Raw genomic sequence first — 23,711 nt, forward strand, 5'->3', positions numbered from 1 at the left:
GTGTGAACAGATATTTCTTTAGTGTTAGATTAGCCTATTACAAAGTATTCAAAATTTGCTTTACAAATTGAGGTTCTTGGGGAGAGAGAAAGCCATGCTCTAGGTAACTCGCTACGAAAATAAGCCTGCAAATACATGAGGTTAATGAAAATACTGTGTATTTTGCTGTGGCCTAATAAGGTTTGATGTTCTTCCTGGTGGCTGTGGACAGCTGTGTTTTATTACTTGGATTAAATATCAACACAGAAATGCTACCTGCAGTAAAGGTTTTAATCCTGCTCACAAATAGGGATGCTTCAAGGAGGCTAAGAGATTGTATCATTTGTATCCCTTTCACCAGGAAACCAAGTAAAGGTTTAAATTAAAAGCAAAGTTTTAAGTTTGAATTGAACACATATTCACTTTCATTAATCGTTGCCAAAATAAACTGATGAATTGACTTTTGGCTTCAAAATTGACACATGTAAGATAGTAATAGTTCTGATTTTTTGCTTAATATTAGAAAAAGGAAAAAATATTTCTTCTAATGACTTGTATGGCTTCTTTCCATATGCTTAGGTTCGACAGAACGCCTTAATACTATCTTTTAGCTTGAAGATAAATCTGTGGATTAAAACTACAGTCCTCACCCAAATCCAGGCAATAAAAATTGCTGCATGTTCTGCTTGGAATGTGCGTATGCAGGAGATGCTGCATGTTGTTTGGAAAAATCTTTTGTAACTTTTCTGTTGTGATTGTGGCTTCATAAATGTTTGGTTTCTTTTTGAGACTTCTAGTATGGAACTTTGTTGAGGGTTTGATTGCAGGTTGACAATAAAACCCTGGCAGATGTGTTGTTAACCTCCTCTCCCTGCTTCCTCGTTCAGCCCCTCCCTCTCCCCCCTTCCCACTCAGGACAGGCAATCGGGAGGGAAAGAAGGACAGAGAGAAGAGAGTTGGAAAAATTCAAAGTATTTTACTAATGCTACTGATAAGAACAGAGAAAATAATTCAGGATTGGTTTTGTATATTTTGTAAGTCCCAACAACTGCAGAGCTGGCACCCAAAGTCCTGGACTGGACTCTGCAGCCAATCGGAACTGGATTCAGTCTCTAGGCCTCAGTTTGCAGGGATGACTCACATGGTCCTCTCCTAATGTCGACCATAAGGAAAAAGGGATGAGATCTTCATGATCTCCCACTTTTATATGAAGTATTCAAGTGAATGGGATGTTATACACAGTTGGTCAGTTTCTTGGTCACCAGTTTCTCATTGCCCCTCTGGCGAGATGTCCATCCATGCTTATCAATAAATTTGCGTTCCATTGCTGTGTTTACCAAAACACGTATCTGGTTCTCCAGGAAAATGCAGCTAATATGAAGGCTTTAGCTGACAGTCAAATTCACTAAAAGAGAAAATTGTTTTTAACAAAACCAGGATGAACTTTTTTCTCAAAAATCATTATAATTTGCAGCTAAAATATACATAAAGCTGATATTGGTCTCCATTATTGGCTGGATGTATCAAGTGGGTGATGAAAGTGACGTATGTGGGCAGTTCCCTTGGCTTCGTTGGGGCTCTCTGGGAGAGCTGCTGTCTTGTTATCACCTACATCCGCTTCCAGAATGTGTTGTAGCAAGAACTGAGGGGTTAAAAATAGTGTGAATTGAGTAAGAAGGGTAACAGTAAGAGTGTTGTGCAGTGACAGGATTTTGCAATGTGTTGTTTCTTTCCTTAGAGCTTCAAAGTGTGCAATAATAGCTGCTGAACGTAGCTATATGGCTATATTTTTTTTTTCCCCCTTTCTCCTTTTTCAACATTTGTTTTTCTTCTTTGGGTTGAAAAGCTTTTGCCTGGAACAGGTGGAATTAATTTAATCAACCGTTTATTGAAGTTCTCTATCATCATCCTGAATTTAATGAGCAGCTTTATTGTATGTTTAAAGTAGAAAGAAAAACAGACTTTAAAAAATGTGGACAAAGGTCTCTTATCCTCTTTAATCAGTGTTCACTTAAATAATTCTAACAGAAAGCTATATAGTATTTCTTCAGCCTCCAGATCAAGCTGCTTTCTGCTCCGAAGAAGACTTCTAGGATAGGGTCATATGGCTACATCAGTTTATTTAAAACCTGCAGCCGTACTTTCATGCTTTGAAAATGGAAGCAAAAGTGCCAGAAATGAAGAAAAAGATTCCTAAGTGAATGTGAGTTGTGTTGAATTAAGTAGTTGGTTATATTTACTGACTCTGTAGGACCATTCAGAAGACTGGGAGGCTGTCTGCCTATTTATCTACCTATTTTTATGGATGCTTTGCAAAATGTATATCCAAAGGCATTTCATCTTTGAAAAGTTAATGTATTGAATAATAAAATGAGGTATATCACCAGTGCAAACAGTTTCCCTGGAAAGACTACCAGATTTCCACATATGATTTCCTAAGAGTGTTAGGTTTTCTTTTGTATATCTTTTTCATGGTTCATTTTCCTGCATTACTGCTCAAGGAAAGTCTATAGAAAACAATGCAGATCAGAATTGCAGTTTCAGAGATTGATGGGGAGGTTTAATTATTGATCTAGACTCCAGAATTCTATGCCAACTACAGCAGGTTATTTAAAACTTAATGAAAGCTGTAGGCTTTAGTTCAAAGATTGGAAAATTAATTCAAAACATTAGTGGGAAAGGATAGATAACCTACTTTATAACTCCTTTTGTAACAATTTGTATCATGATATATTGCCTGTCTTGGAGCTCAATGCCTATTTATTTTGAGATATTAATTTGAAGACCAGTTGTGACAGGAAAAGTCAGGGCCCAGGTATCATAAACCAAAATGTTGCCAGGACTTAGCTGCTACGTAGACTTTATCTGAATTTATTATTTTTTTGCAAGAAATAAGCAGTTTTTACTGAGAACTCACTAAGCAAATGTTTTTACAATAAACTGTTCCTTCTATTTGATATTTAAAGGATCTTTTCCTGGCTAATGTGCCTCGCTTGTATTTCCTTAATCCTTTAAACGAATCTACTGTTGAAAACTTTTCTCCTTTCATGAAATAGTTGTTATTCCTGATAAGAAAATCTTCATTTTCCAACCCTCTTTGCCACGATGGGAGGGAAGGTGAAGCAGTTCTGTTGTTTGTGAGTTCTGAAACTGCACCTTTTAAAGCAAATGCTCAGGTTGGTCATTGAGAACAGCTGCCCTGGCTGTTGCTGGCACTTGGCTTTTTATAGCCCTTGTTAGGAATAATCCAGCTGACTTTGGAACATATCGAAGCACCATCTGTATTTTACAGAGGTAGGAAAAAGGGTCCAAAGAGCAAAGGGAACCCTCTGCCCCACCCCCAGCTCTTGTAAATCCTGCCTGTAATGGCAAACTTTGCTCTTTCGAAGAGCTAAAGAGATACCAGGAGGAGTGTTTGGTGTATATGTATTTATGTGCTTTCTGGATGATAATGGGAAGATCAAGGCTGATCCCGCTTCCATTCTAACACCAACCAGGACTTGGTCTCAGGCTGGTGCCTTGCTGGCCATTGCATTACAGACAGTCCATTTCCTTGGCTGCGTTGGACCTGAATGCTTGATATCTTAACTATGCTTAGAGTCTAGCAGGTAGGGAAAAGGGCATAAATAATTCTGTCTATGAGGAGCATAAAGTAGGATTATGAAGACAGATCTGCACAGGTTTCTGCGGAGGATGTGGTGGAATAATCTGGATGCAGCCTGAGTTCTGGCCAGGTCAGCTTCACAGAATCACCGAATTGACTGGGTTGGAAAAGACCTCAGAGAACATCAAGTCCAACCCTTGGTCCCACTCCAGTCCATTGACCAGATCATGGCACTAAGTGCCATGTCCAATCTCAGTTTAAAAACCTCCAGGGCCGGTGAGTCCAGCCCCTCCCTGGGCAGCCATTCCAATGCCTGACCACTCTCTCTGCAAAGAATTGCTTTCTAATCTCCAGCCTAAATTTCCCCTGGCAGAGTTGAAGCCCATGCCCCCTTGTCCTATTGCTGACTGCCTGGGAGAAGAGCCCAATCCCCACCTGGCTAGAACTGCCCTTCAGGTCGTTCTAGAGAGTGCTGAGCTCACCTCTAAGCCTCCTCTTCTCCAGACTAAACAAGCCCAGCTCCCTCAGCCTCTCCCCATAGCTCTTGTGCTCAAGTCCCTTCCCCAGTCTTGTTGCTCTTCTCTGGACCCGCTCCAGCACTTCAATCTCTTTCCTGAACTGAGGGGCCCAGAACTGAACACAATACTCCAGGTGTGGCCTCCCCAATGCAGAGTACAGGGGAAGGATCACTGCCCTTGTCCTGCTGACCACGCTATTTTTGATACAGCTTGATGTGAGACGGAAAAAAGAACGGTCACCATAACTTAAATAAAATGTGTGCAAGCCTGTTGTTTGTATGAACGAATGCCCTCGAGCCATTTTAGTGTGGTGTGGGGTTTTTTTTGGTACCTGCTACATCTTCCTTTCTATAAATGAGAGCACAACAGGCACTTTTTTGGGTAGATTCGATGCTATCTGGAATTACCCTGGGGGTTCTTGATGTTTGTTTTTTTTTTTAAAGCCTAGACAGAATGGCATGAATACATAAACATTATAAGAAAAGAGTGGAGGAGAAAATATGAATTTTTCCTCAAACTCTGATATTTTTTTCCTCAAGTGTCATTTGACAAATACCCACCGAGCCATGCTTATGCATCATATCTTGTGCTGTAAATACGTTGTCTCCTGGCAATACGCTTCATGAAAAAGAATGGCTTTCAAAGACTGGTTAATTATAATAACATTAATGGAAACACTTTTATTTTGAGTGGTGACAGCTGACTAATCAGGATGCAGGTCCCTCTCTGTATTATGGTTAGGAGAGGTCAAGGCCTGCACACAGTGATCCATAAAATTCCATCCTGGTTCACTGCTCCTTCTCCTACCAACGTATTTAATCAGGTTGATAACGTGCCCGATTTCTGTATTCCCTACAGCTTTTTGGTTTTGGAGCCTGGAAAATAAGAACCACATTGTGTTCCCCATTCTCTTCCACCACACCACGGAGACTAGAAACGTGTGGGTTTGCACCTCTATAAAGAAGAAATGTGGTGGGGTTTATTTTTCGTATATTAAAAGTGAGAGTTCAAAGACACAGTAGGATTACAAGAGCTCAAGCTTTAAGAGAACCCCCAGCATTGCTATGAAGATTCACAACAATGTTACCAAGCTTGGTACCTTCATATTCTTCCCAGAAGAAGAATAATCTCCACTCACAGCAAAGGATCTGCTTCCCTAGGGCAGCACTGGGGAAAAAGGGTTAAACAGTGACAAAGAGAGACCTGCAAGCTTGTAAAATACATGGTAAACAAGCAGGCTAACCACAGTCAGCTGTTGTTGCAGCCCCCCAAAATCATACTGGATAATTACTATATTAACCATTCTTCAGCATAGAGTTAAGAAAAGCAAGATGCGGGATCATCAAGTTTAGCAATCGAGCTGTCAAAGATGAAGAATGCTCAGCAGAAATTCGTGTGATATGCACAGAACGTCTAACACTTTTTTCTCCTCGAACAGAATCTACTTAAATCGTTGCACTATATGTGTGACTCGGTTTCTTTTTGGTTTACCTTACATATCTGTGTCCAAGCTGCTCTGAACTTTCAGTGGGTGAATAACCGGACCCACAGTTTGTGTTTTTATCAGAAAGTGGCAGTTGTATCGACAGATTATATGGAAATAGCAGTTGGTTGCATGATTCAAAGGTACGAGTGAACTATAACCAAGTTACCAGTCGTGAGTGATGGGTGAAATTACGTGATTTAGCTAGTTAGTGTGTTTTGTTGCTTGAAGTCTTTTTGGTGTTGCCACTTTTCAAGTGCAGGTTTAGTGTTATTGTCTTGTAGATGTATAAACAGATTTGAGGAAAGAGAAACATCACCCACAAAGCTTATTGTATAATTTTTCAAGGTGTGAGCGATCTGTCTGTTACATTGTTTATCTTGAACACCATGGCCCTGCTTCAGATTCGCACCATTTTCTTTCTTTAGGTTGCACACAGGATGTTTCGCAGACTCGTTTACATTTTCCTAAATTAATTTTAAGGCTTTGGGGTTTTTTTTTTCCAGTTTCTTTCTGTGTGACAATTTCCCTAATAAACAAGAGAGGGGGCAACTACTATGCACACCATCTTTGGAGATTATTTCCCATAGGGGGAGGCAGGTGTATGTGATAATGATTTCTGGTCCTGTAGTTCTTGTGTCTCTCTCTTAAAAGCTCAGGGTGGCTTCCCCTGCCCCTGATGGGGAGAGAGGTACTGGTGACTGTGGAATAAAAGCCTTTCTAACAGCTGTTTTGCACACTTTAGTAGGTAGATACTGATCTTGTATTCTTGCTGTAGCCCTCCACATCATCTGAGTCCTTTTCCTGTTGGTGTCTTTGTTACCAGCAGAACAGGGGGAATTTTGAAGAAAGTGGAATAAGGAATAGCTATAACCCTTTCCCGGGAGTTAATATCTAGCTTCCTAGCTACTGAAGTGCCTGCTGGTCTTTTATTTTTTATTTTTAAATAATTTTGGTGCAAAGCAATCACAAAGCATCTCTTCTGTTCCTTTCTCTCTTCCTCTGCTCCCCCTTCCCACTGTTCCTCTTTGTCAGTTCACCATCCTCTCCTTATTCCAGCACTTCAGAACCTTCATGTGGAAGTGAGATAGCCTAGTTCAGTTAAAATTCACCTCCAGGATCTGCAAGATATACTCATGCTTTAGTTGATTATGTGGTTGTTATTACTGAAGATTTTATTCTACCTTACCTCTTCATTTTTTCCTTCTTCCTTCCCCATTTTCTTTATTCTGTCCTCCTGAAAGGAGCTTGGAGCATGGAGGGGGTTGGTCTCTTCTCCCAGGTAGCAAGTGATAGGACAAGAGGAAATGGCCTCAAGTTGCACCAGGGGAGATTTAGTTTGGATATTAGGAAAAAATTCTTCCTGGAAAGGATTGTCAGGCATTGGAACAGGCTGCCCAGGGCAGTGGTGGAGTCACCATCCCTGGAGGGGTTTAAAAGACACATAGATGAGGTTCTTAGGGACATGGTTTAGTGCCAGAGTTAGGTTATGGTTGGACTCGATAATCCTGAGGATCTCTTCCAACCAAAATGATTCTATGATTCAATTATGTTTACAAAAGGACCATCAAAAGTTTAATAGAGGTAGTTGCATTCTTCTGCGAACCATAGACTCAGAAGTCAGTTTTGAGAGGAAGCATGCAATGGAATTAGCTGTCAGTAATGCTGTTGCTTTGAGTTTATATATTTAACTTGAAGACAAGTTGTTTGATAATCCAAGTAGATAAAGGGCACATCATGGCAAGGTAATGGTGGGAAAGCTCTTACAGCAGGGATTTTGAGGACTATATTCTTAAGTAAAGGACCTTATTTAAATGTTTTGAAATTATAGTTGTTTTGGAAATGTCTGTTTATGGTAATCTTTTCCTTACCTCTCTACATATCAAATAATTTGTCTGAAACCTGGAACTGAAGTGTATGTACAGAAGTTAGAAATCATTGTCGGTATAGAAAGTTGAGAGAGAGTTCCAGCGGTTTGAAGGAAGATAAATTACTGTGGCACAGAATGTCTCCAAGCTTCCTACTGAGTGGACACTTGAATATTTGCAGAGTGGGCGAAGAAATCAGACAGCTTGTCAGAGAGAATGATTTTACTTGTCTTTGTTTTGCCGAACCAAATACGATGGTATTTTGGGACAGTATTACCTCTGGCAGAGGTGGATTAATGGGCAGGCTGTAAATGAGACTGACATAACAGGAACTGTTTGTTGTGCCTACGCCGTATGCGTTTCAAGAGACTGACATGCATGTGGATAAATATGCCAGCAAATCTAAAATCTGAAGCACTTGTGATCGGCAGCTGGAAATGGAAAGAGATGACCTCTCCCCTCCACCATCCAACACTTAAGCAATGGGAACAGAAGGTCTAAAGGGCAGAGAATACGTCTTGCTGTGCTCGGCTCTGGCCCGTGGGTTGTTTTAATGTTACGGTTTTTGGGAAATGCAGTTGGCTTCCTAAATTGCTCTCTTTGTGTAGACAAGGCCTTGCAATGCTGGGTAGGAATTCAGTTTCTGAAGTGTTCACAGAGCTTTTTCAGGGCTGACAGTTATTTAATGCGATCATATAAAACACAGTTTCTTGTGGTGTTTTTTTTGTTAGCTCTATAGAGGCTTTGACAGAAGGCAGTTCTGAAGTGCCTTTGTACATTTTCTAAATGGCGTTAAAAATGTTGTGGGGCACATACTGCAATTTGTCTGCTTAAAATTACCTGACAGAAGTGATGATAATACCTGAGCTCAAACGGTTCTCCGGGCCTCTGCTGGTGGGAGAGAGAAGAAAGGCTGAAATTCTCCCTGGGTTTCCAGCAAGAATTCCCGTCACGTCCCAGGGTGTCAGAGGTGTGTGTTCGGGGGGGGGGAAAGGAACCAAATTACTCTTTAGCAGGTGCCTGATGGAGTTTAGCAAGCTAGAGTTAATTTTAATTCCGTTCGTAGGTCTGATGCTGGCTCTGCACTGCACCGATAGCTCTTTTAAAGCATTACATGAAATTTCCTGGATTGAGACAGGCTTTAAAAAGAGGATGCAGACACACTTCTGAGATACCGAGCCTGGGGAGCATGTTGTGTCTGTTGGCATTCATTTCAATTAGTGTTTTCTTTAGTTGCTTTGCGGCGTGGATATTTCCTTTAAACTTTTAGAGAAAACAATATGCATTCTTTGCAGTAAATAATTTTACAATGTTCTGTAGAAATACACTGAGGACTGCTTGCAGTTTTTTGCCTCCTTGTGCTGAAGTCACTTTAAACCCATCACCCCAGCCTGCAGAGTCGTCAGGCAGAAATCTTTCTATGGAGGTAGATGAGTTGTTCCTGCATTGGTTTTGCTCGAGCATACTGAACAGAGCCACGAAATAACGGGTAGTAATGAAACCTGTTGGAATTTTAGAGGAGCATCTTGCTAACGAGCAATGATTCAAGTGCTACAGATTGTAAAGGATCTGGTGTCACCAGCAAGACGGAGAACAGATGCTGCTAAGAAAGGTAAGAGCAGCACTGGGATTTATTTCAGTGTTCTGAGTAATTTACTGTAAATCAGAAATATTTTGGAGTTTGGTTGTAGTTACATTAAGCGTGTGCTTGGTGCTTTAAAAAGTGGTGTTTTTCTTCTTTGTGGCATGTACAGCTGCTATAATTTGGCTTTGAACTATCTTAAGCCTAATGATTATCGTTTTGCAACTGCAGCTTTCCCAAAGAGATTCCCGATGACGTTTGTTATGCTGAAGATGGAGTTTATGTCAGCATTTATATCTGTTACTGTTGTTCTAAAGACCTTTTCCTTATGTTTCTGTTGTAAAAATTGTCCGGATAACTCAGGCTGTGAAAATAGCAACTGTATTCTGTGTAATCTCATCAGAATAGTTTTTAGAGTCTTAGTGTTCTAAATGAGAATAAGAGCAAAAAATAGGCTGCTTTAGTGCTTATGGAAATGAATCCACAGCTGCACGGCTGTTTAGGTTTTACAATGAGATTATTTCTCGATTCCAGCTAACTTCAAAATCCAAAACGGCCCTTGCAAATGTACAAAACATTACTCGAAATAGTTGATTATTGTTGGAAATTAATTGGTGCTAAATGCTTTTCTTGTTCTCTTCACTATGTTGAGTCTTTGTTGGTTTTTCTTTGCCAAAGTAGTGCCATCCGTTGTGGTATCTGGCATACTTATCTAATTAAGAGCTAATTAAACACTTTTTTTTCCCCATCTTTACTTTTACATCTTAATTATTTGCGATTGCTGAATGTACATTTTTTAGAAGAACAAAAATTTTGTAGCATTATTTTAAAAAATGTATTCCTTTCTTACTAGAATTAATTTTCTAGGACTACTTGATTTTGTGCTGAATGGGTCATGAATAATTTAGGACCTACAGTATCTGTGTCTGCCCGTGACCCTGTCATTGTTCTGTTCTGCCCTTACACATTATGTGTGGCTATAGGCAACTACCTTTATTTTAAATCACTTCTCTAATAACATCAGGCTGCTGTAATGATTCAGTTAATGGGACACCTCTCTAAGAACAAAATGAAACAATGCAGAACTGGGCTCAGCTGTTTTCTTCCTACTCCGAATAAAACGACGTGCATTTCATGAACCCAAACTTCTAATTACTTTCTGAAGTTTTCCAGTGATTAGTTGAACATCCCACCCAACAGTTGTATAATTTCATCACAGTGAATTACTTGGTTTCAGTTCTCTGTTCATTTTTTGATTTGTGGACTTACGCTCCACTAGTTATAGAGAGGAACGAAGGGGATGGGGGTTCTGCTTGGCTGTGGGTATATATATAAATTGCTTATTGGAACAGATTTAATGGAATTGGAAGGGAAAGCCTTGAAAAACGTAAGGAAATGTTGCTTTTCAGAGTTTTAAAGCTCTCCGTTTTTTCCCCCTCTCCATTTATTTTACTCCCTTGTTAAAAGAGTAATTTGGGGTCATTGTTTGGGCGGTATTCTCAAGCTGCTCCTAATGGAGCTAATTAGGTGTTATCTCTCACAGAACTTGGTAGTACATTTTTACAAGCAATATTAAGAACTTAACCTTAAAAAAAATGAAACGTTCTAAAGAAAACACTTACAAAAGATGCAAAATGCTGACAGACTTCTGTGATAAATACAGCAATTTGAGTAGGCATTAGGTTTTTTTTCACAGCATGCAACATTAGGCATCTGGTGTATATGACGGACTGTTTTCTACAAAAATGACTCATTCTCATTATTGTTTTCAGTAAATGGAGAAATGTATTTGTAAAGGAAGAGTTGCTAGGGAGCCCAGTGTGAATGTGAGGTGAATTCATTGAGACACGAGGGATGAGATGTGAAGTGTTTACTGATGTGCTTCCCGATTGGTAAACGCTAAAGGTTTTTAGTCCTGCTCCTTGGGTGCATCCTCTTCTTCCCCTTAAAAAACTGTTTATCATTAGGATATAGATTATTGGGTAGAAGTCTGACGTTCATTGTTCTCGTGTCAAAATTTTCTGTAAAGTCTCTGTTCTTTGTTATGAAAAATAAGAAGCACAAAAGAACTGAGCAGGTACTTACAGAAGGGTCAGTGCACATGGGGAGGGGAGGACAAGCAGAACCTTCGGTAGGGACCAGCTTGCACTCAGGAGATTAATGTTATGAAGTAATATAATATAATGTATTAATTGCATTTTTCATGTGTTTTACCTACCTTGAAACTTTTAGTTTTTAAGATTGAATGAGTGTTCGAACTGTCTAACTATGTTTATTAATAGGACACAAGCTTGGAGGGGAAAGGATTCCCCCAGCCTCCAATTTTCCACAGTTGTAGCCAAGAGAGTGTCTTTTTCCATCTGTGTTTCAACAACAGAAGCTTGTTGTAAGGTCTATGGTAAGCACAGCTACTGTGGAAAGGAAAATTCAGTCCCTGCAGAAGAAATTCCAGCGGAAAGTTGTGTAAAAGGAACCTGTTCTTAACACTTGATGGGTTGGGATGTGGATTTGATGGGATAGCTGCTGGGTCTCACTTTTATTTTATTGTTTTTTACAGGCCAGAGTTTTTCATTGTGGCTGTGACCTATGCCACTAGTTAAATTAAATGCAATTTTCTGCATCATGGTTTAGTGCCAGAGTTAGGTTATGGTTGGGCTCGATGATCCTGAGGATCTCTTCCAACTGAAATGATTCTTTTATTCTATAAGAGTGTGATAAATAGGTGGTTTACAAATACAAGACTAAATCCTGCAAATATTTAGGCAGGACGAGTACAAGTATCTACCTTGTGGTCTTGATCTTGCAACTTTCCTCACAGGCTCATCATCTGGGATTTTCCAGGAACACTGAACATAGACAAGGAAAAGAGCAGGACTGGATACCTTCTGGAGACTGTTTTTTTTAAGTTGTTAATGAAGCCTAAATGGTGTTCTGCATAGAACAGGTAGATAGAGATGGCTTCTTCTCATTTAAGAAAAAGCAAACGAAACACAAAAAACCTGCAACAAATGGAATTAATACATTTGGTTTTGTTCCTCCTGGAGCTGCTTCAGGGATTCTTCCAGTGTGTGATTTCATTATACAGAGTTTTCCTCAATATTTTCTGGGAAAATCAACTGTCTCTCATACCCTGCAGTGTCTTTGGGTTGACAAAAACATTATTTAATGGTATTTTTTGGTTGGAAGAACCCTAAGAAAAACTTTAGCTTCCTAGACTGTATCTATGAGGTAGAAAATAAGTCTCACATTCAAGTGTACATAGAAAAGCTGATGTGAAAAATCAGTGTATTTAAAGGGTAGATGAGATTGTGATAACCTAGTGTGTCCTCTTGCTTGAACACAGAATATTGATTATAGCAGTTCCTCCACACAACCAGTGTCACTACAGTTCATGTGAATATGAATGAAAGTACAATGGGTATCTTATTGTTGAAGTAATAATTATAATCCAGGTTTGTTATTTTAACTGAGAAATGCTGGATACAAGTAAAGGTTTTCTAGACCTGTGTACCTGTTCTCAGTTTAATTTGTGTTTTAGAGCTAGAATGGACAGGGAAGAAGGATCTTTTTCTAATAAGACCAGAATGTGGACAATCAGTACATTTTATTTATTTATTAATTAAAATGAAAATCAACTTGGCAAGTTACTCAATGAGCTGCCAAATCTGACAGCAGGGAGTTCAATCTTTCTTTTTTGTGTGTCATTAAATATGAAATTCTGCCCGTGGCAGTCAAGATAATTTATTGTATTCTGCAGCTCACCAATGCATATATAGTGCTTCGATTCATTATTTACCATGGCTAAGTTTCTACTAATGTGACAAAATTTAGCTGTATTTCAACAGGCTTTACTGATGTTATTATATTTGTTTTAGGTCTTTTGATGTGGTTTTTCGGATAATAATTATGAGTATAAATATAAATATAGAGCTTCATATGGCCATACAGTGGTTTGAATTGGGAAACTGATCCCAGTTAAACTATACTTTGTTTTGTCATTGAGTTAGTTTAAATCTTGGTCAGTTTAACCAATCCAGTAATACTACAGTTGGATCACTGGATGCCCAGTGACTCCACTGGAGGATTTCTACCTAAAATACTCTATTTCTGTGGCTGGCATTCACTAGCTCTCATTTTGAATGGTAATAACTTTTGTGGGCTATACATACATTATGGCTGTTCTGTTGCATTTCTTATCCTGGCAATTTCTTGCCATTTTACTTAAAATATTTGGTTCTTGTCATTTGTGTGATGCCAGCTGCAGTGATTAAGAAAGGTCGCAGTGCTGCGTAGCCATCTGTAGCTCTTAATGACTTGGTGTCTGTTTATTTGGTCTTTGATTATTAGGTAGGTTCCATCATTTAACACAAAGCACTTAGATGTATCATGGGAATTGATCTGTGGCTTAGTGAAATTGATACGGATAGCTGGAAATTGATTTAGCTATAGAGAAACTACAGAAGAATGGAGTACTTATTTATGTAATAATATTAGTGAACTGAATGAACTAATTTATGAGAAGGAAAGCACAGTGAAGGCAACTTATCTCAAGGTTCATACCATGATTTGTTGTTCCAAGGTGTGTTGTGTTTTTTGTGGGGGTTGGGACCCCTAAACCCATGAATCACCAACCGTTATACTCTCAATAATCCTGAAATACAACTTAAGTTCTTGTATTTGTCGTACGTGGGAAATGTGGCAGCTTAACTAAAAATATTCCTGTAAAAATACATTTGAAAAAGAATGAAGAGTAAGGCACAGTGTAGGAATGTAATGGGGTGAAACAGAACAGTTCACAGTGATGTTTCTGCTAGATATGACAGACATTCAGTTTGGTATAAATCAGCACGGCTGTGCTGGCATCAGAGAAGCTGATCAGACTTTTCTCTTTTAAAACACGATAAAAAACCTTCAAGGGGAAAAAAACACCTATTGTTTCTTCAGAGGTGTATGTGTTTGTACACATAGCTACAGAGCTCACAATTCTTGTCCTGTAGGTGAAAAAGCACATTAAAAAACCCCAAAACAAAACACTAGAAGTTTAAAAAGCCCTGTTACTAGATGTTTGATGCTATCATTAGGAATCTTTAGAACCAACTGTGTCACAAATAATTGTTATGGCTTTGGATGCCAGTAAAAGCTGTTTGTGCAGCAATGGCTCTGCCCTTGTCTACCTTTATTTCTCTGAAAGATGTGCGAAAGCTATTTGAGGATGGTAAAGTTCCACAATTTGTGATTATCCAGCAAGAAACACCATCTTTCTGTAGCTTTTAGATCACAAGGAATAAAAGCACCCAAACCTCTGCAATTTCCCTGGTGGGCAACGTCATTGTCTTCCTTCAGTTTGATTCCAGCCTCTTCTTGGATGGAACAGCAGAAATCTGCTGCCTTCTCTGCTTGCACTGGCCGCTCTTCATCTTGGAACAAGTTTCAATAGTGATTTAAAAACTGAATATAGTTTGTCTGCTTGTAACTATAGTCGAAGTTGGACTTTTTTTTGGTGGGGGTTGGGGGGGTCACCGGAGAAATGGCTTTTTTTTGTTTGCCTGCTAGAACTGCTGGCTGCTGTGGTTGTTTTCAGTCCACCCAAGGACAGTCAAATGTGTGACCAGCAGGTCGAGGGAGGTTGTTCCTCCCCCTCTGCCTTGGTGAGGCTGCATCAGGAGTTGCGTGTCCCGTGCTGGGTTCCCCAGTTTAAGAAGGACAAGGAATTACTGGAGGGAGTCCAGTGAAGAGCTATGAACATAGTGAGAGGTTTGGAGCATCTTTCTTATGAGACTGAGAGAGCTGGGTCTGTTCAGCCTGGAGAAGAGAAGCTGGGAGGGGATCTCATCAATGTTTATAAATATCTCAAGGGTGGGTGTCAAGAGGATGGACCAGACTCTTTTCAGTGGTGCCCAATGATAGAATGAGGAGCAACAGGCACAGAATCAGCACAGGTGATTCCATCTGAATATGAAGAGAAACTTCTTTCCCTTGAGGTGCCAGAGCCTGGACCAGGCTGCCCAGAGAGGTTGTGGAGTCTCCTTCTCTGGAGACATTCAAACCCACCTGGACACCTTCCTGTGTGATCTGCTCTGGTGAACCTGCTATAGCAGGTGGGTTGGACTGGATGATCTCCAGAGGTCCCTTCCAACCCCAACTGTTCTGTGATTCTGTGAAATGTCAGGTAATAGTGAGCTGCAAACCCTGGACTGGTCTCATGTTGCAAGAGTCGAAACAAGTCTTTCTTATTTAGCTGATGTCAGAAAACTCAAGGAAGTATAGCTTTGGTTAAAATTTTTGTTGACACAAAATATTATAGTAAAGTTGGAAGCGAGTAACGTGCAAGCCAGAAAGACTGTGGGATGATACATGGTTGAAGTTGCTGCTTATCCTGTTCGGTAACAGGCCGTCTTGTGGTTTTAAATCCTGTGGGTGGTGGGATGCCTCTGTGTCCTTCAGAACTTATTACAATTCAAGTTCACAAGAGAAATGAAGCCTTGTATTAAATCTCTTTTTAAAACTTGCGGTCTTAAGGATCAATTCAGTCTTTACCTGTTGCGGTGTGCAGATGTATGCCGTGAAATCCCTCTGGACTTCTTAGGCTGTGTAAAGCACGTGATTTGCTGACCTGGAGCAGCAGCGCTTGCACAAACTCAACCTTGTGATTTTACCTGGGTGGAAAGTCCAGCTGAAAACAAGGTGGTTTTATTGAGTTTCTTGGAAATAGATGACTTGGAAGTAGGGGAGCTAGGGATTCTGTCAAGTATTTGCTTAACGTTTCAGAAGGTTAATGGGTTACATAGTTTCGAGCTTGAGCTGGTAGGATAATGGTATTTGGATTTCTGGTTTCAGTGACACTGCAACCAAGACAAGGATTCTGTTTTGCTCGAGGTGTTTCTCCAGTATGTTTGGAACAAAGATCTCGGCTCTGGATCTGAATGTGGCAAAGAGGCATTTGGATCCTGTACCTTTCCTTCCATAGCTACTCTTGTGCATTTTTTACCATGTGAATTTTACAACTAAGCCCAGACATCTTAGGTTTAAATCTGGAGATTTTTAATGGCTGGGAAGCTCTGCATGAAGAATCTAGAGAAACAAGCCTCGTTCTCTGTTTTGCACTATAGTTCAGGTAAATGTATTCCAACCCTGATTTTGGCGAGATCATGGCAATTGTCCATACACTATTTTCAAGTATGTATGACTTTTTTTTCTTGCGGACTCTAAAAGTGTAATGTTGGCGTTATTTTGCACTACGAAGCATGTATTTTTTTTTCTTAAAGAAAACCTTGTGCTGTTGGGATGTGCACACTTAAAGCAATGAGGAATTATCGGTTTTTTTGGCCTTAAATTGTTGAGTTTCTAGTATTTTGTCCTCATGCTTATGAAATTTGGACTCTAGTGTTAAATATGAATGTTAGTGTCAGTGTTTATCAATTGTGAAGCTTGCAAAGAGTTTATTTAATACATTTGTAGCTTAAGCAGGTCACAATTTTGTTAAATTGCAGGGGATAAGAATGAGCAACAGTGCAGAGAGAGGTGGTGATAAGTTTGCCTGTTTGTTTTTAATAATGTAAAATGTGACTATTCCCAAGTGCCAGGGTCTCAACTGGACATTTTCTACAACAGGTAATTATAGCCGTTGGGTGGCTTAGATAGTGTTATGGTGTATACTGACAATTCACAACCTTCCTGGACACCTTATCTGGCTTCTCCAGAGTGTTTTTGTGTCCTTCCGAGCTTCTAGATATTTTGGTATAGCTTGTAAGCAAAACATCCAGACTTCTCAAATCAGATAATGTATCCAATTTTTGTAGTTAGCCATGTCTAACAGCAAATAAAAATATGGATTTCACAGTGGAATAGATCTGTCTGGTTTGTCCTTCTTGTTGCAAGTCCAAACAGCTTCTTCTAAAAGAAATTATCTGTCAGCGTTAGTATTAAACTATCCATAAAAACGTTAATTTGAACTGAATTTCCAGATCAAACAGAAAACTTAATGACAGTTAATTAAGTTCTTGCTGGGAATGAGAAAATAAGTACACAGATGCCCAAGACTGCTAATAAAGCAGCTAACGAAGCATCTTCTGTCTGTACCTGGAGGGGGCAGGTCCTTGGTGGGAACAATTTCCTTGAGAGGCAAACCTGCTACCTCTGCATTGCCTCCCAGGTGATGGAGCTTGTTCCTGCTGTAGCTTCATTACACGGCAACATACCCAAATAAAAGAAAATAGGCGTGAAGGCGCTGGATTGCGCGCACTCCTCTGCAGGTGAAGAGCACGACGCCTGTGTCGGGTATCATGGTTGTTGGTCAGGGTCACTTAACTTGTCACCGCAACTACCCCGGTGAGTGCGATATCAGTGTGGGACCGTGGCAGCTCCCAGGGCTCTGTGTGCCCGTGGGCTCTGTTGTAAAAGCAATTGGGCTCCCTGACCGCTGCTGTCACTAGTGGAGTCTGTCCGTGTGGAAAAGCTCATCGATATTCAGCTTTTAGATTTTTGATGCTCTCGCTTACCAAATTTTGCTGCAGTACCACTGCTGGATTACAGGCGGTCGCTGCTGCCTCTTGGAAATAGCTGAGGTGCATATTGTTCGTGGAATTTGCAGTTTGAGCAATAAATCTACAGGAGTTATTCGGAAGGTCATGTAGGCTTTAATTGTGCCTTTAGTCTCAGGGTGTTCTGAAGGCTTTGGGGGGTTTGTGGCTTTTAAGCCAGGCCTGATCTTGATGCGTGCAGCTGAAGCCACTTGGCCTTGGGCACTGAGAGTTGTACGCGGTAGTTGATATTTCTCCCTCCCTTCCCACTGTCATGTATGTATTTTTTAAATCTTTTTATTTTTAAACAGAGTTGTTCTTTGTATGGCACTCATGCTTTCAGAATGACACGTTATCACCATATAGACCTTCCATGCCTATGGCACGTTAGCAGGCAGTCCTTATAGGATAGTGGTTTAATGAAATGTAAGTGGGATGATACAAAAAGAAATCTCTTTATTTCCCTTTGTTTTAATTCTTGGTTGAAAAATAGGTTTCTATTGAAGAATATAAAAATCAAAGGCTTTTTCTTATATGAATATGACATGAATTATAAGTGACGTCTTCTGCACCTTCCTTGCATCAATGCAGGTGCGAGTTATATCTGAACGCCACGTGTTCCAAATGTGATCTTTCTGGCTGGTATTTCTCCAAAAACAAGTGGCAGGGGCCTGTAAGCTATGGGTTAATCACATCACACAAAACTTTCTGCATTTATTGACTGGCAAATATATTTATTTTCTGGAAACTGAAGGGGGATTTTTTTCTAAAATTTATTTATTTGTTTTAGTTTAAACTACTTTTGAGATGTATCTAATGTACCAAGCAAGATTGAGATGTGTTTGGGGGGGCTGGGGCCTGTCTGAATAGGCAGGTTTCACCGCCTCTGCTAATCTATGCTAAGTTCTGGGTTTTCACCAAAAATATTTTGTCCAAAGAGCACTCTTTTCCATGTCATTTTAATCTCCCTTTTGTCAGGACTATTTTCCAGGGGTTAAGGCTGAGTTTCAGGCTTGTTTTTAGAAGTATATCCTGTGGAGTTTTAGTTTTGATAATTTTGGACTGCTGATTCCTGTCAGAGTTAGAATGGAAGGTGTAGCTTTTGTTGTTAAACTTCATTTTTTGAGTGGGAAATAGCAATAGTCTGAAGGAAATGGTTATTATACAGTTCACGGGTCTCAACTGGAACGTGAGAAGTTGCCTTGATCTGAGATTTCCTCTTTCTGACAGCAAAGGAAACACTGTTTGTACTAATGAAAGGACTTCGATAACACGAATACGCTGTGATCTTTCATAGCGAAATGTTTCATTTCAAGTCGCATTGTTTGGATTAGTGGAACAATTCCTCATCATTTTCAAGTGTTGGGTGTTTTTGGGCTGTTTCCAGGGCTCCCCAGTGTGTGATATGCTGCTGATTTCAGGCGTTGCACTTTGTGTGATGGATAAATGGCTGCACCATTGCTTTGTGTCCTCATTTTTCTCCTTTTAAAAAGAAGAAAACCTGACTAATCCTTCCCTTTTTCCGACAACAGCTGTACATTGAAAAGACTTCAACGTGTTTTGAAAAATCTCATCTATGCTGCAGCTGCGTTGGGTCCTGGAGCCACCGTGTTTCATCACTCAGTGAAAGAAAATGTTGTGTTCACACACTGCTGGGCGAGCACGTGTTACACAAATCAAAGATCCAGAGATCAATAACAATGTTTTTGTCAATTCTATGCTATGAATTAGTACCCTAGTTAGTTTTTAAAATATGTGGGATGAATGCTGGTTTGGAGCTTGCCCAATCTATAGATGAAAAATAACATAAGCTACACAGACTCCGGTTCCCGTTACTATTTAGTTGGGAGGCGTTGGAATGACCTTCTAAACTGTGCAGTGATAATTGCCTATTTTACATAATGGATAAAGCTGCACAGAAGAGTATTTGCAGTGATGGAACATGTATTAAAAATCATTGTCTGGTAACTAATAAGAATGTAAAGCCATTCTATAAATAGTGCAGAAAGGCTCTAAAGGGAAAAATGAGCAAATGGGCTTAAGCAAATCAAAGGCTGACGGGTTGCGCTGGGGCCCATGCGGTGTATTTAACTTAAGAGCAGCTTATAGACTGTGTTAGCAAGTAGTGAAGCACTGCAGTGATAGATCTGGAGAAGAACACTGAGGGTCCAACATCTCGCTGTGTTTCAGCAGGTTTATCAGGCTTGGATCAAACCTTGGTCTTATTCTTTGGGCAGAACATAATTCAGAGTTAGGAGTGCATCTCACATGTAGTTTAATGTGGAAGGAATCCAGTTTTGCATAGTTCCATGCAGTTTCCCAGTGCAAAGTGAAGAACAACAAATAGAGATGATCTGTAGATTCACTCTAAAGGAACTCTTCCAATCTAAACTAAAATACTATTTATAGAATTGCATGGAACATCAGCAGTCTCTGACCCCAGATTTATGATCTTGACATTGGATAGAATATCTTAATTAGGGTTTTTTTTGTTTTAGGAATATGTAGGAGTTACAGTAGGGTTATAAAGTTAATAGGGTTGGTGTTTCAGGGACAGGAAGGAGATCAAGAGATTGTACATTAATGTATTGAAGACTGACGTTTATGACTTGTGTTTGCCTGTGCTCTGCCTCTCAAGATTAAGTGTTGAATTATGAGAAGCTTACTAGTTGGCCATTGTATTTGGCTTATGTGGCAAGTTTTTGGTAGCAGGGGCTGCAGAGGTGGCTTGTGTGACAAGAAGCTGGGACTGTCTCCTGGGTTGATTCCAGCTCACTTCAAAATGGATCCACCATTGACCAAAGTTGAGCCCATCAGTGAAGGTGGTGACACCTCTCTGAAAAATATTCAAGAAAGGATAAAAAAACTCAAAAAGATGCAGCACTTGAGAGAGGAGAGTGAGAAAAATGGGTGGGAATCAACTCTGCAGACACCAAGGTCAGTGAAGGAGGAGGAGGTGCTCCAGGTGCCAAAGCAGAGGTTGCCATGCAGCCTGTGGAGAAGACCATAGTGAAGCGAGCTATGCTCCTGCAGCCTGTGGAAGACCATGGTGGAGCAGATGCCTGTGGAAGACCATGGAAGACCATGGTGGAGTAGATGCCCACCTGCAGCCTATGGAAGACCGTTGTGGAGCAGATGCCCATGGAAGCCCACGGAAGACCGTGGTGGGGCAGATGCATGTGGAAGACCATGGTGGAGCAGATGCCCACCTGCAGCCCACGGGCACCGCACACTGTAACACACGGATGTGCCGTGGTGGAGCTGCAGCCTGTGGAGGGCCCATGCTGGAGCAGGCTCCTGGCAGGAGTTATGGCCCTTGCAGAGAAACCCACACAGGAGCAGCTTCTCTGGCAGGAACAGCAGCTGGTGGGAAGAACCCGCAGTGGAACAGTTTGTGAAGGACTGTACCCTGTGGGAGGGACCCCATGCTGGAGCAGGGGAAGGAGCAGCAAAGACAAAGTGTTACGGACCGATTGAACATCCCCTGGTGCCGCTCAGGGTGGGGAGGAGGTAGAAGCATTGGGACCAAAGGAGTGAAGTTGAGCCTGGGAAGAACGCTTTGTTTTTCACCATCCTACTCTATTTTTAATTGCCAATAAATTAATTTCCCCAAGACAAGTCTGTTTTGCTCATGGGGGTAGTCAGTAAGCAATGTCTCTATCTCGACCCTTGAGCTTTTTAATCTCATTTTTTCCCCGTGTCCTGTTGAGCAGGGCAGTGACAGCAGCATCTGACAGGCAACCAAGGGCCAGCCCACTGCAGCCATGCCAAGGATGTGAACAAATGTGTATTCCTGCGATTTCTCTCCAGCCCAAGTTCCCTTGAACTGCCTGTGATGGCAGCAGGAGCTAATTCAGCAGTTTTGTTGTTCTCGGTACGGGTGACAGCGCGTTGACGTGATCCTGTTTCCCAGCACAGCCCAGAGCTGCGACTTCCAGCAGAGCTGAAAAACAAAAAGCAACGACATGTTCAACAAGTGCTGTAAATCTGGGACAGGGTGTCTGAATGACGTCTTCCTACATTTTCCTTCATGGTCTCTTAATGTGCTACTAGGTATAGTCTATCCACGTTAAAAAAATAAGTAAGCTTGTCCAAAAAAACCGCGACCTTTTTAACACTTCCAATTACTGATCTTCCATAACTGGTTTGAAACAGCATTTACTGATATGACTGTGGTGTTTTTGACCAATTTACCTGATAAGTGTTAGAACTACTGCAGTCATTACTGCCATTAGGAAAACTCAACAAATTCTCTGTTGTCCTAGCTACAGAAATGGTACGATATGGGAAGCTTGTAGAAGAGAAAGCTGAATTAGGATTAATGGGAATGCACTTCAGTGTGAGGTTGTTTGGGGTTGGGGGGGTGGAAGGATGAAAGGACACAACATTTATTTGACATATCTTAAACATTCCTGCTGCTGTAGAATTGTTATTTAATAGTGATTTGGTTTGGGCTTTGTTTATTTGATTAAGCTGCCTTTCTTGGCAATGTCTAATTCCTTTTTAATTTAAAACCACTTCTCTGCAGTATTTTCTATGTGCTTCCCCTCCCCAATCTATTTTTGCCTGCCTTTTATCTGTCATGCAGCTTTCATCACTTGAGTTCATAGATTTCTTATTAGTGGGCAAACAGTTGTTTCCAATTAAAAACTAAAAACACGAAACCTTTGTATTTCAGATTTGAGAATAATTTATTTTAATACAAAGACATTACAAAATTGCTGTAACATGAAAACTATTTCACTTCTCTTTTATTATTTTGAATGATTTGGTTTTTTATCCACAATTAAAACTACTGCAGATGAATTTATTTCAAAATCATTCTTCTTTATTCTGAGACAAATGTGAGAAGTCCTTGAATTAAAATGTGGTCTAAATCTTGCAGTCCCATATGAAAGCCTCTACCTGTTTGATATTCTATTTATACATACTTATAAACTCGAACTTAAAATACTGATGGCTAAATGATGTATCACAGTTACTATTGTGGTAGTAATAACATACAGATTTCTGTTACTTCTGAGGTCTGAGTGTATGAAATTTGTTTCGCCAGCCCTGAAGTGGCCATGCAATAACTTATAAATATTTCTATGCTAATCCTTGTTGATTTATTTGGAGCTACCTAAAAGGTAGTTATAATGTTTTAAAAATTAAACTGATTTAGAGTCAACTTATGTGTAGCACTTGCATGCTGATAAGTCGTTTTTTTCCAGGGGTCTCACTTGTACTGACTTTGAAGAACAGGCGTATTTTTCTCTCTATTCACAGGGGTTTTGACATTCAGAAAATTACTTATACTTCAGTGAACCCCTTTGTACTAATTTCTGGAACAACCTTTTGCTTCCTGTTTCTTCTCCATCTTTCTAAGCCCGTGCTGCTGTTTTGCCTCTGTTCACAGAAAGGAAATTTCCATGAGTTTTCCTTAGGCTTTTAATTTTAATTTTTTTCTATTTCAGCGTTGTTTGTGTATTCAGGGAGGCACAAAATCCTGCTGATCTAATGTAAAGGGTGAAAACAGGTTCAAGGCAATGGAAAATCGGTGCTCCAATCTGATGGAATTAGTTGTGTAATAAATAGTAAAAACTTAGAGCAGCTCAACAATTTAGTTTTTGGGTTACTTATCTATAGTTTTGTGCATTAAAATACCTATGATGTATAGTATAATTTTAAAATCTCTTTATATTGGCTATAAGTCCCTTACACCTTAATGATGATGGCTACGCGTGCTTTAAGTTGACAGCTAATTATATTTAGCAGTTTTTGTACATTATCCTCTTAAAATGCCATTCCCTAAATAACACATCACACTCCCCTCACCCCCGCTTTCTGTATCGTCTTTTCATATTGTTCACATTTGTACTTTTCATTAGCTATGTCTTGTACATTGTTGTTTCTTCTGCTTCTCTGGTTTCAGAAGGTGTTCTACGACCAGAAAGCAATTATACAGGTCACTGGCTCTTTACAGCGTGGCGTGTGTCAGTGTTAAAGGGTTTGCAGCATCTTGAGCTAAGCCACAGCCCTTCGCTTGCATCCACAGCATCAGGTTTGGACCACTCAAAACAGTCGTTGCCTTTCATGACATTCCCCCCGAGATTTTTGGTTTGGGAAAGCCTGTCGAGTTGGATTGCAGATCCATGTATTTGCCACGTGCCTCCACT

The 23,711-nt window shown here is 40.2% G+C and overlaps 1 protein-coding gene across 5 annotated transcripts in view; it reads left to right on the forward strand.

The window, feature by feature from the left end:
* Window positions 1-23,711, forward strand: part of USP6NL (USP6 N-terminal like) — a 132,389-nt gene that overhangs the window by 15,869 nt on the left and 92,809 nt on the right. Inside the window, exon 1 of one of the 5 annotated variants that reach the window (XM_065845587.2) lies at window positions 8,558-9,064. The exons of the other annotated variants lie outside the window; for them this stretch is intronic. Coding sequence (XP_065701659.1) covers window positions 8,992-9,064 — 73 coding nt within the window. The 5' untranslated portion in view covers window positions 8,558-8,991. Of the gene's footprint in view, window positions 1-8,557; window positions 9,065-23,711 lie in introns of those variants that run through there. 5 annotated transcript variants of the gene reach the window in all.

This window comes from Patagioenas fasciata, chromosome 1, assembly GCF_037038585.1.
Source record: "Patagioenas fasciata isolate bPatFas1 chromosome 1, bPatFas1.hap1, whole genome shotgun sequence".
Taxonomy (NCBI): Eukaryota; Metazoa; Chordata; class Aves; order Columbiformes; family Columbidae; genus Patagioenas; species Patagioenas fasciata.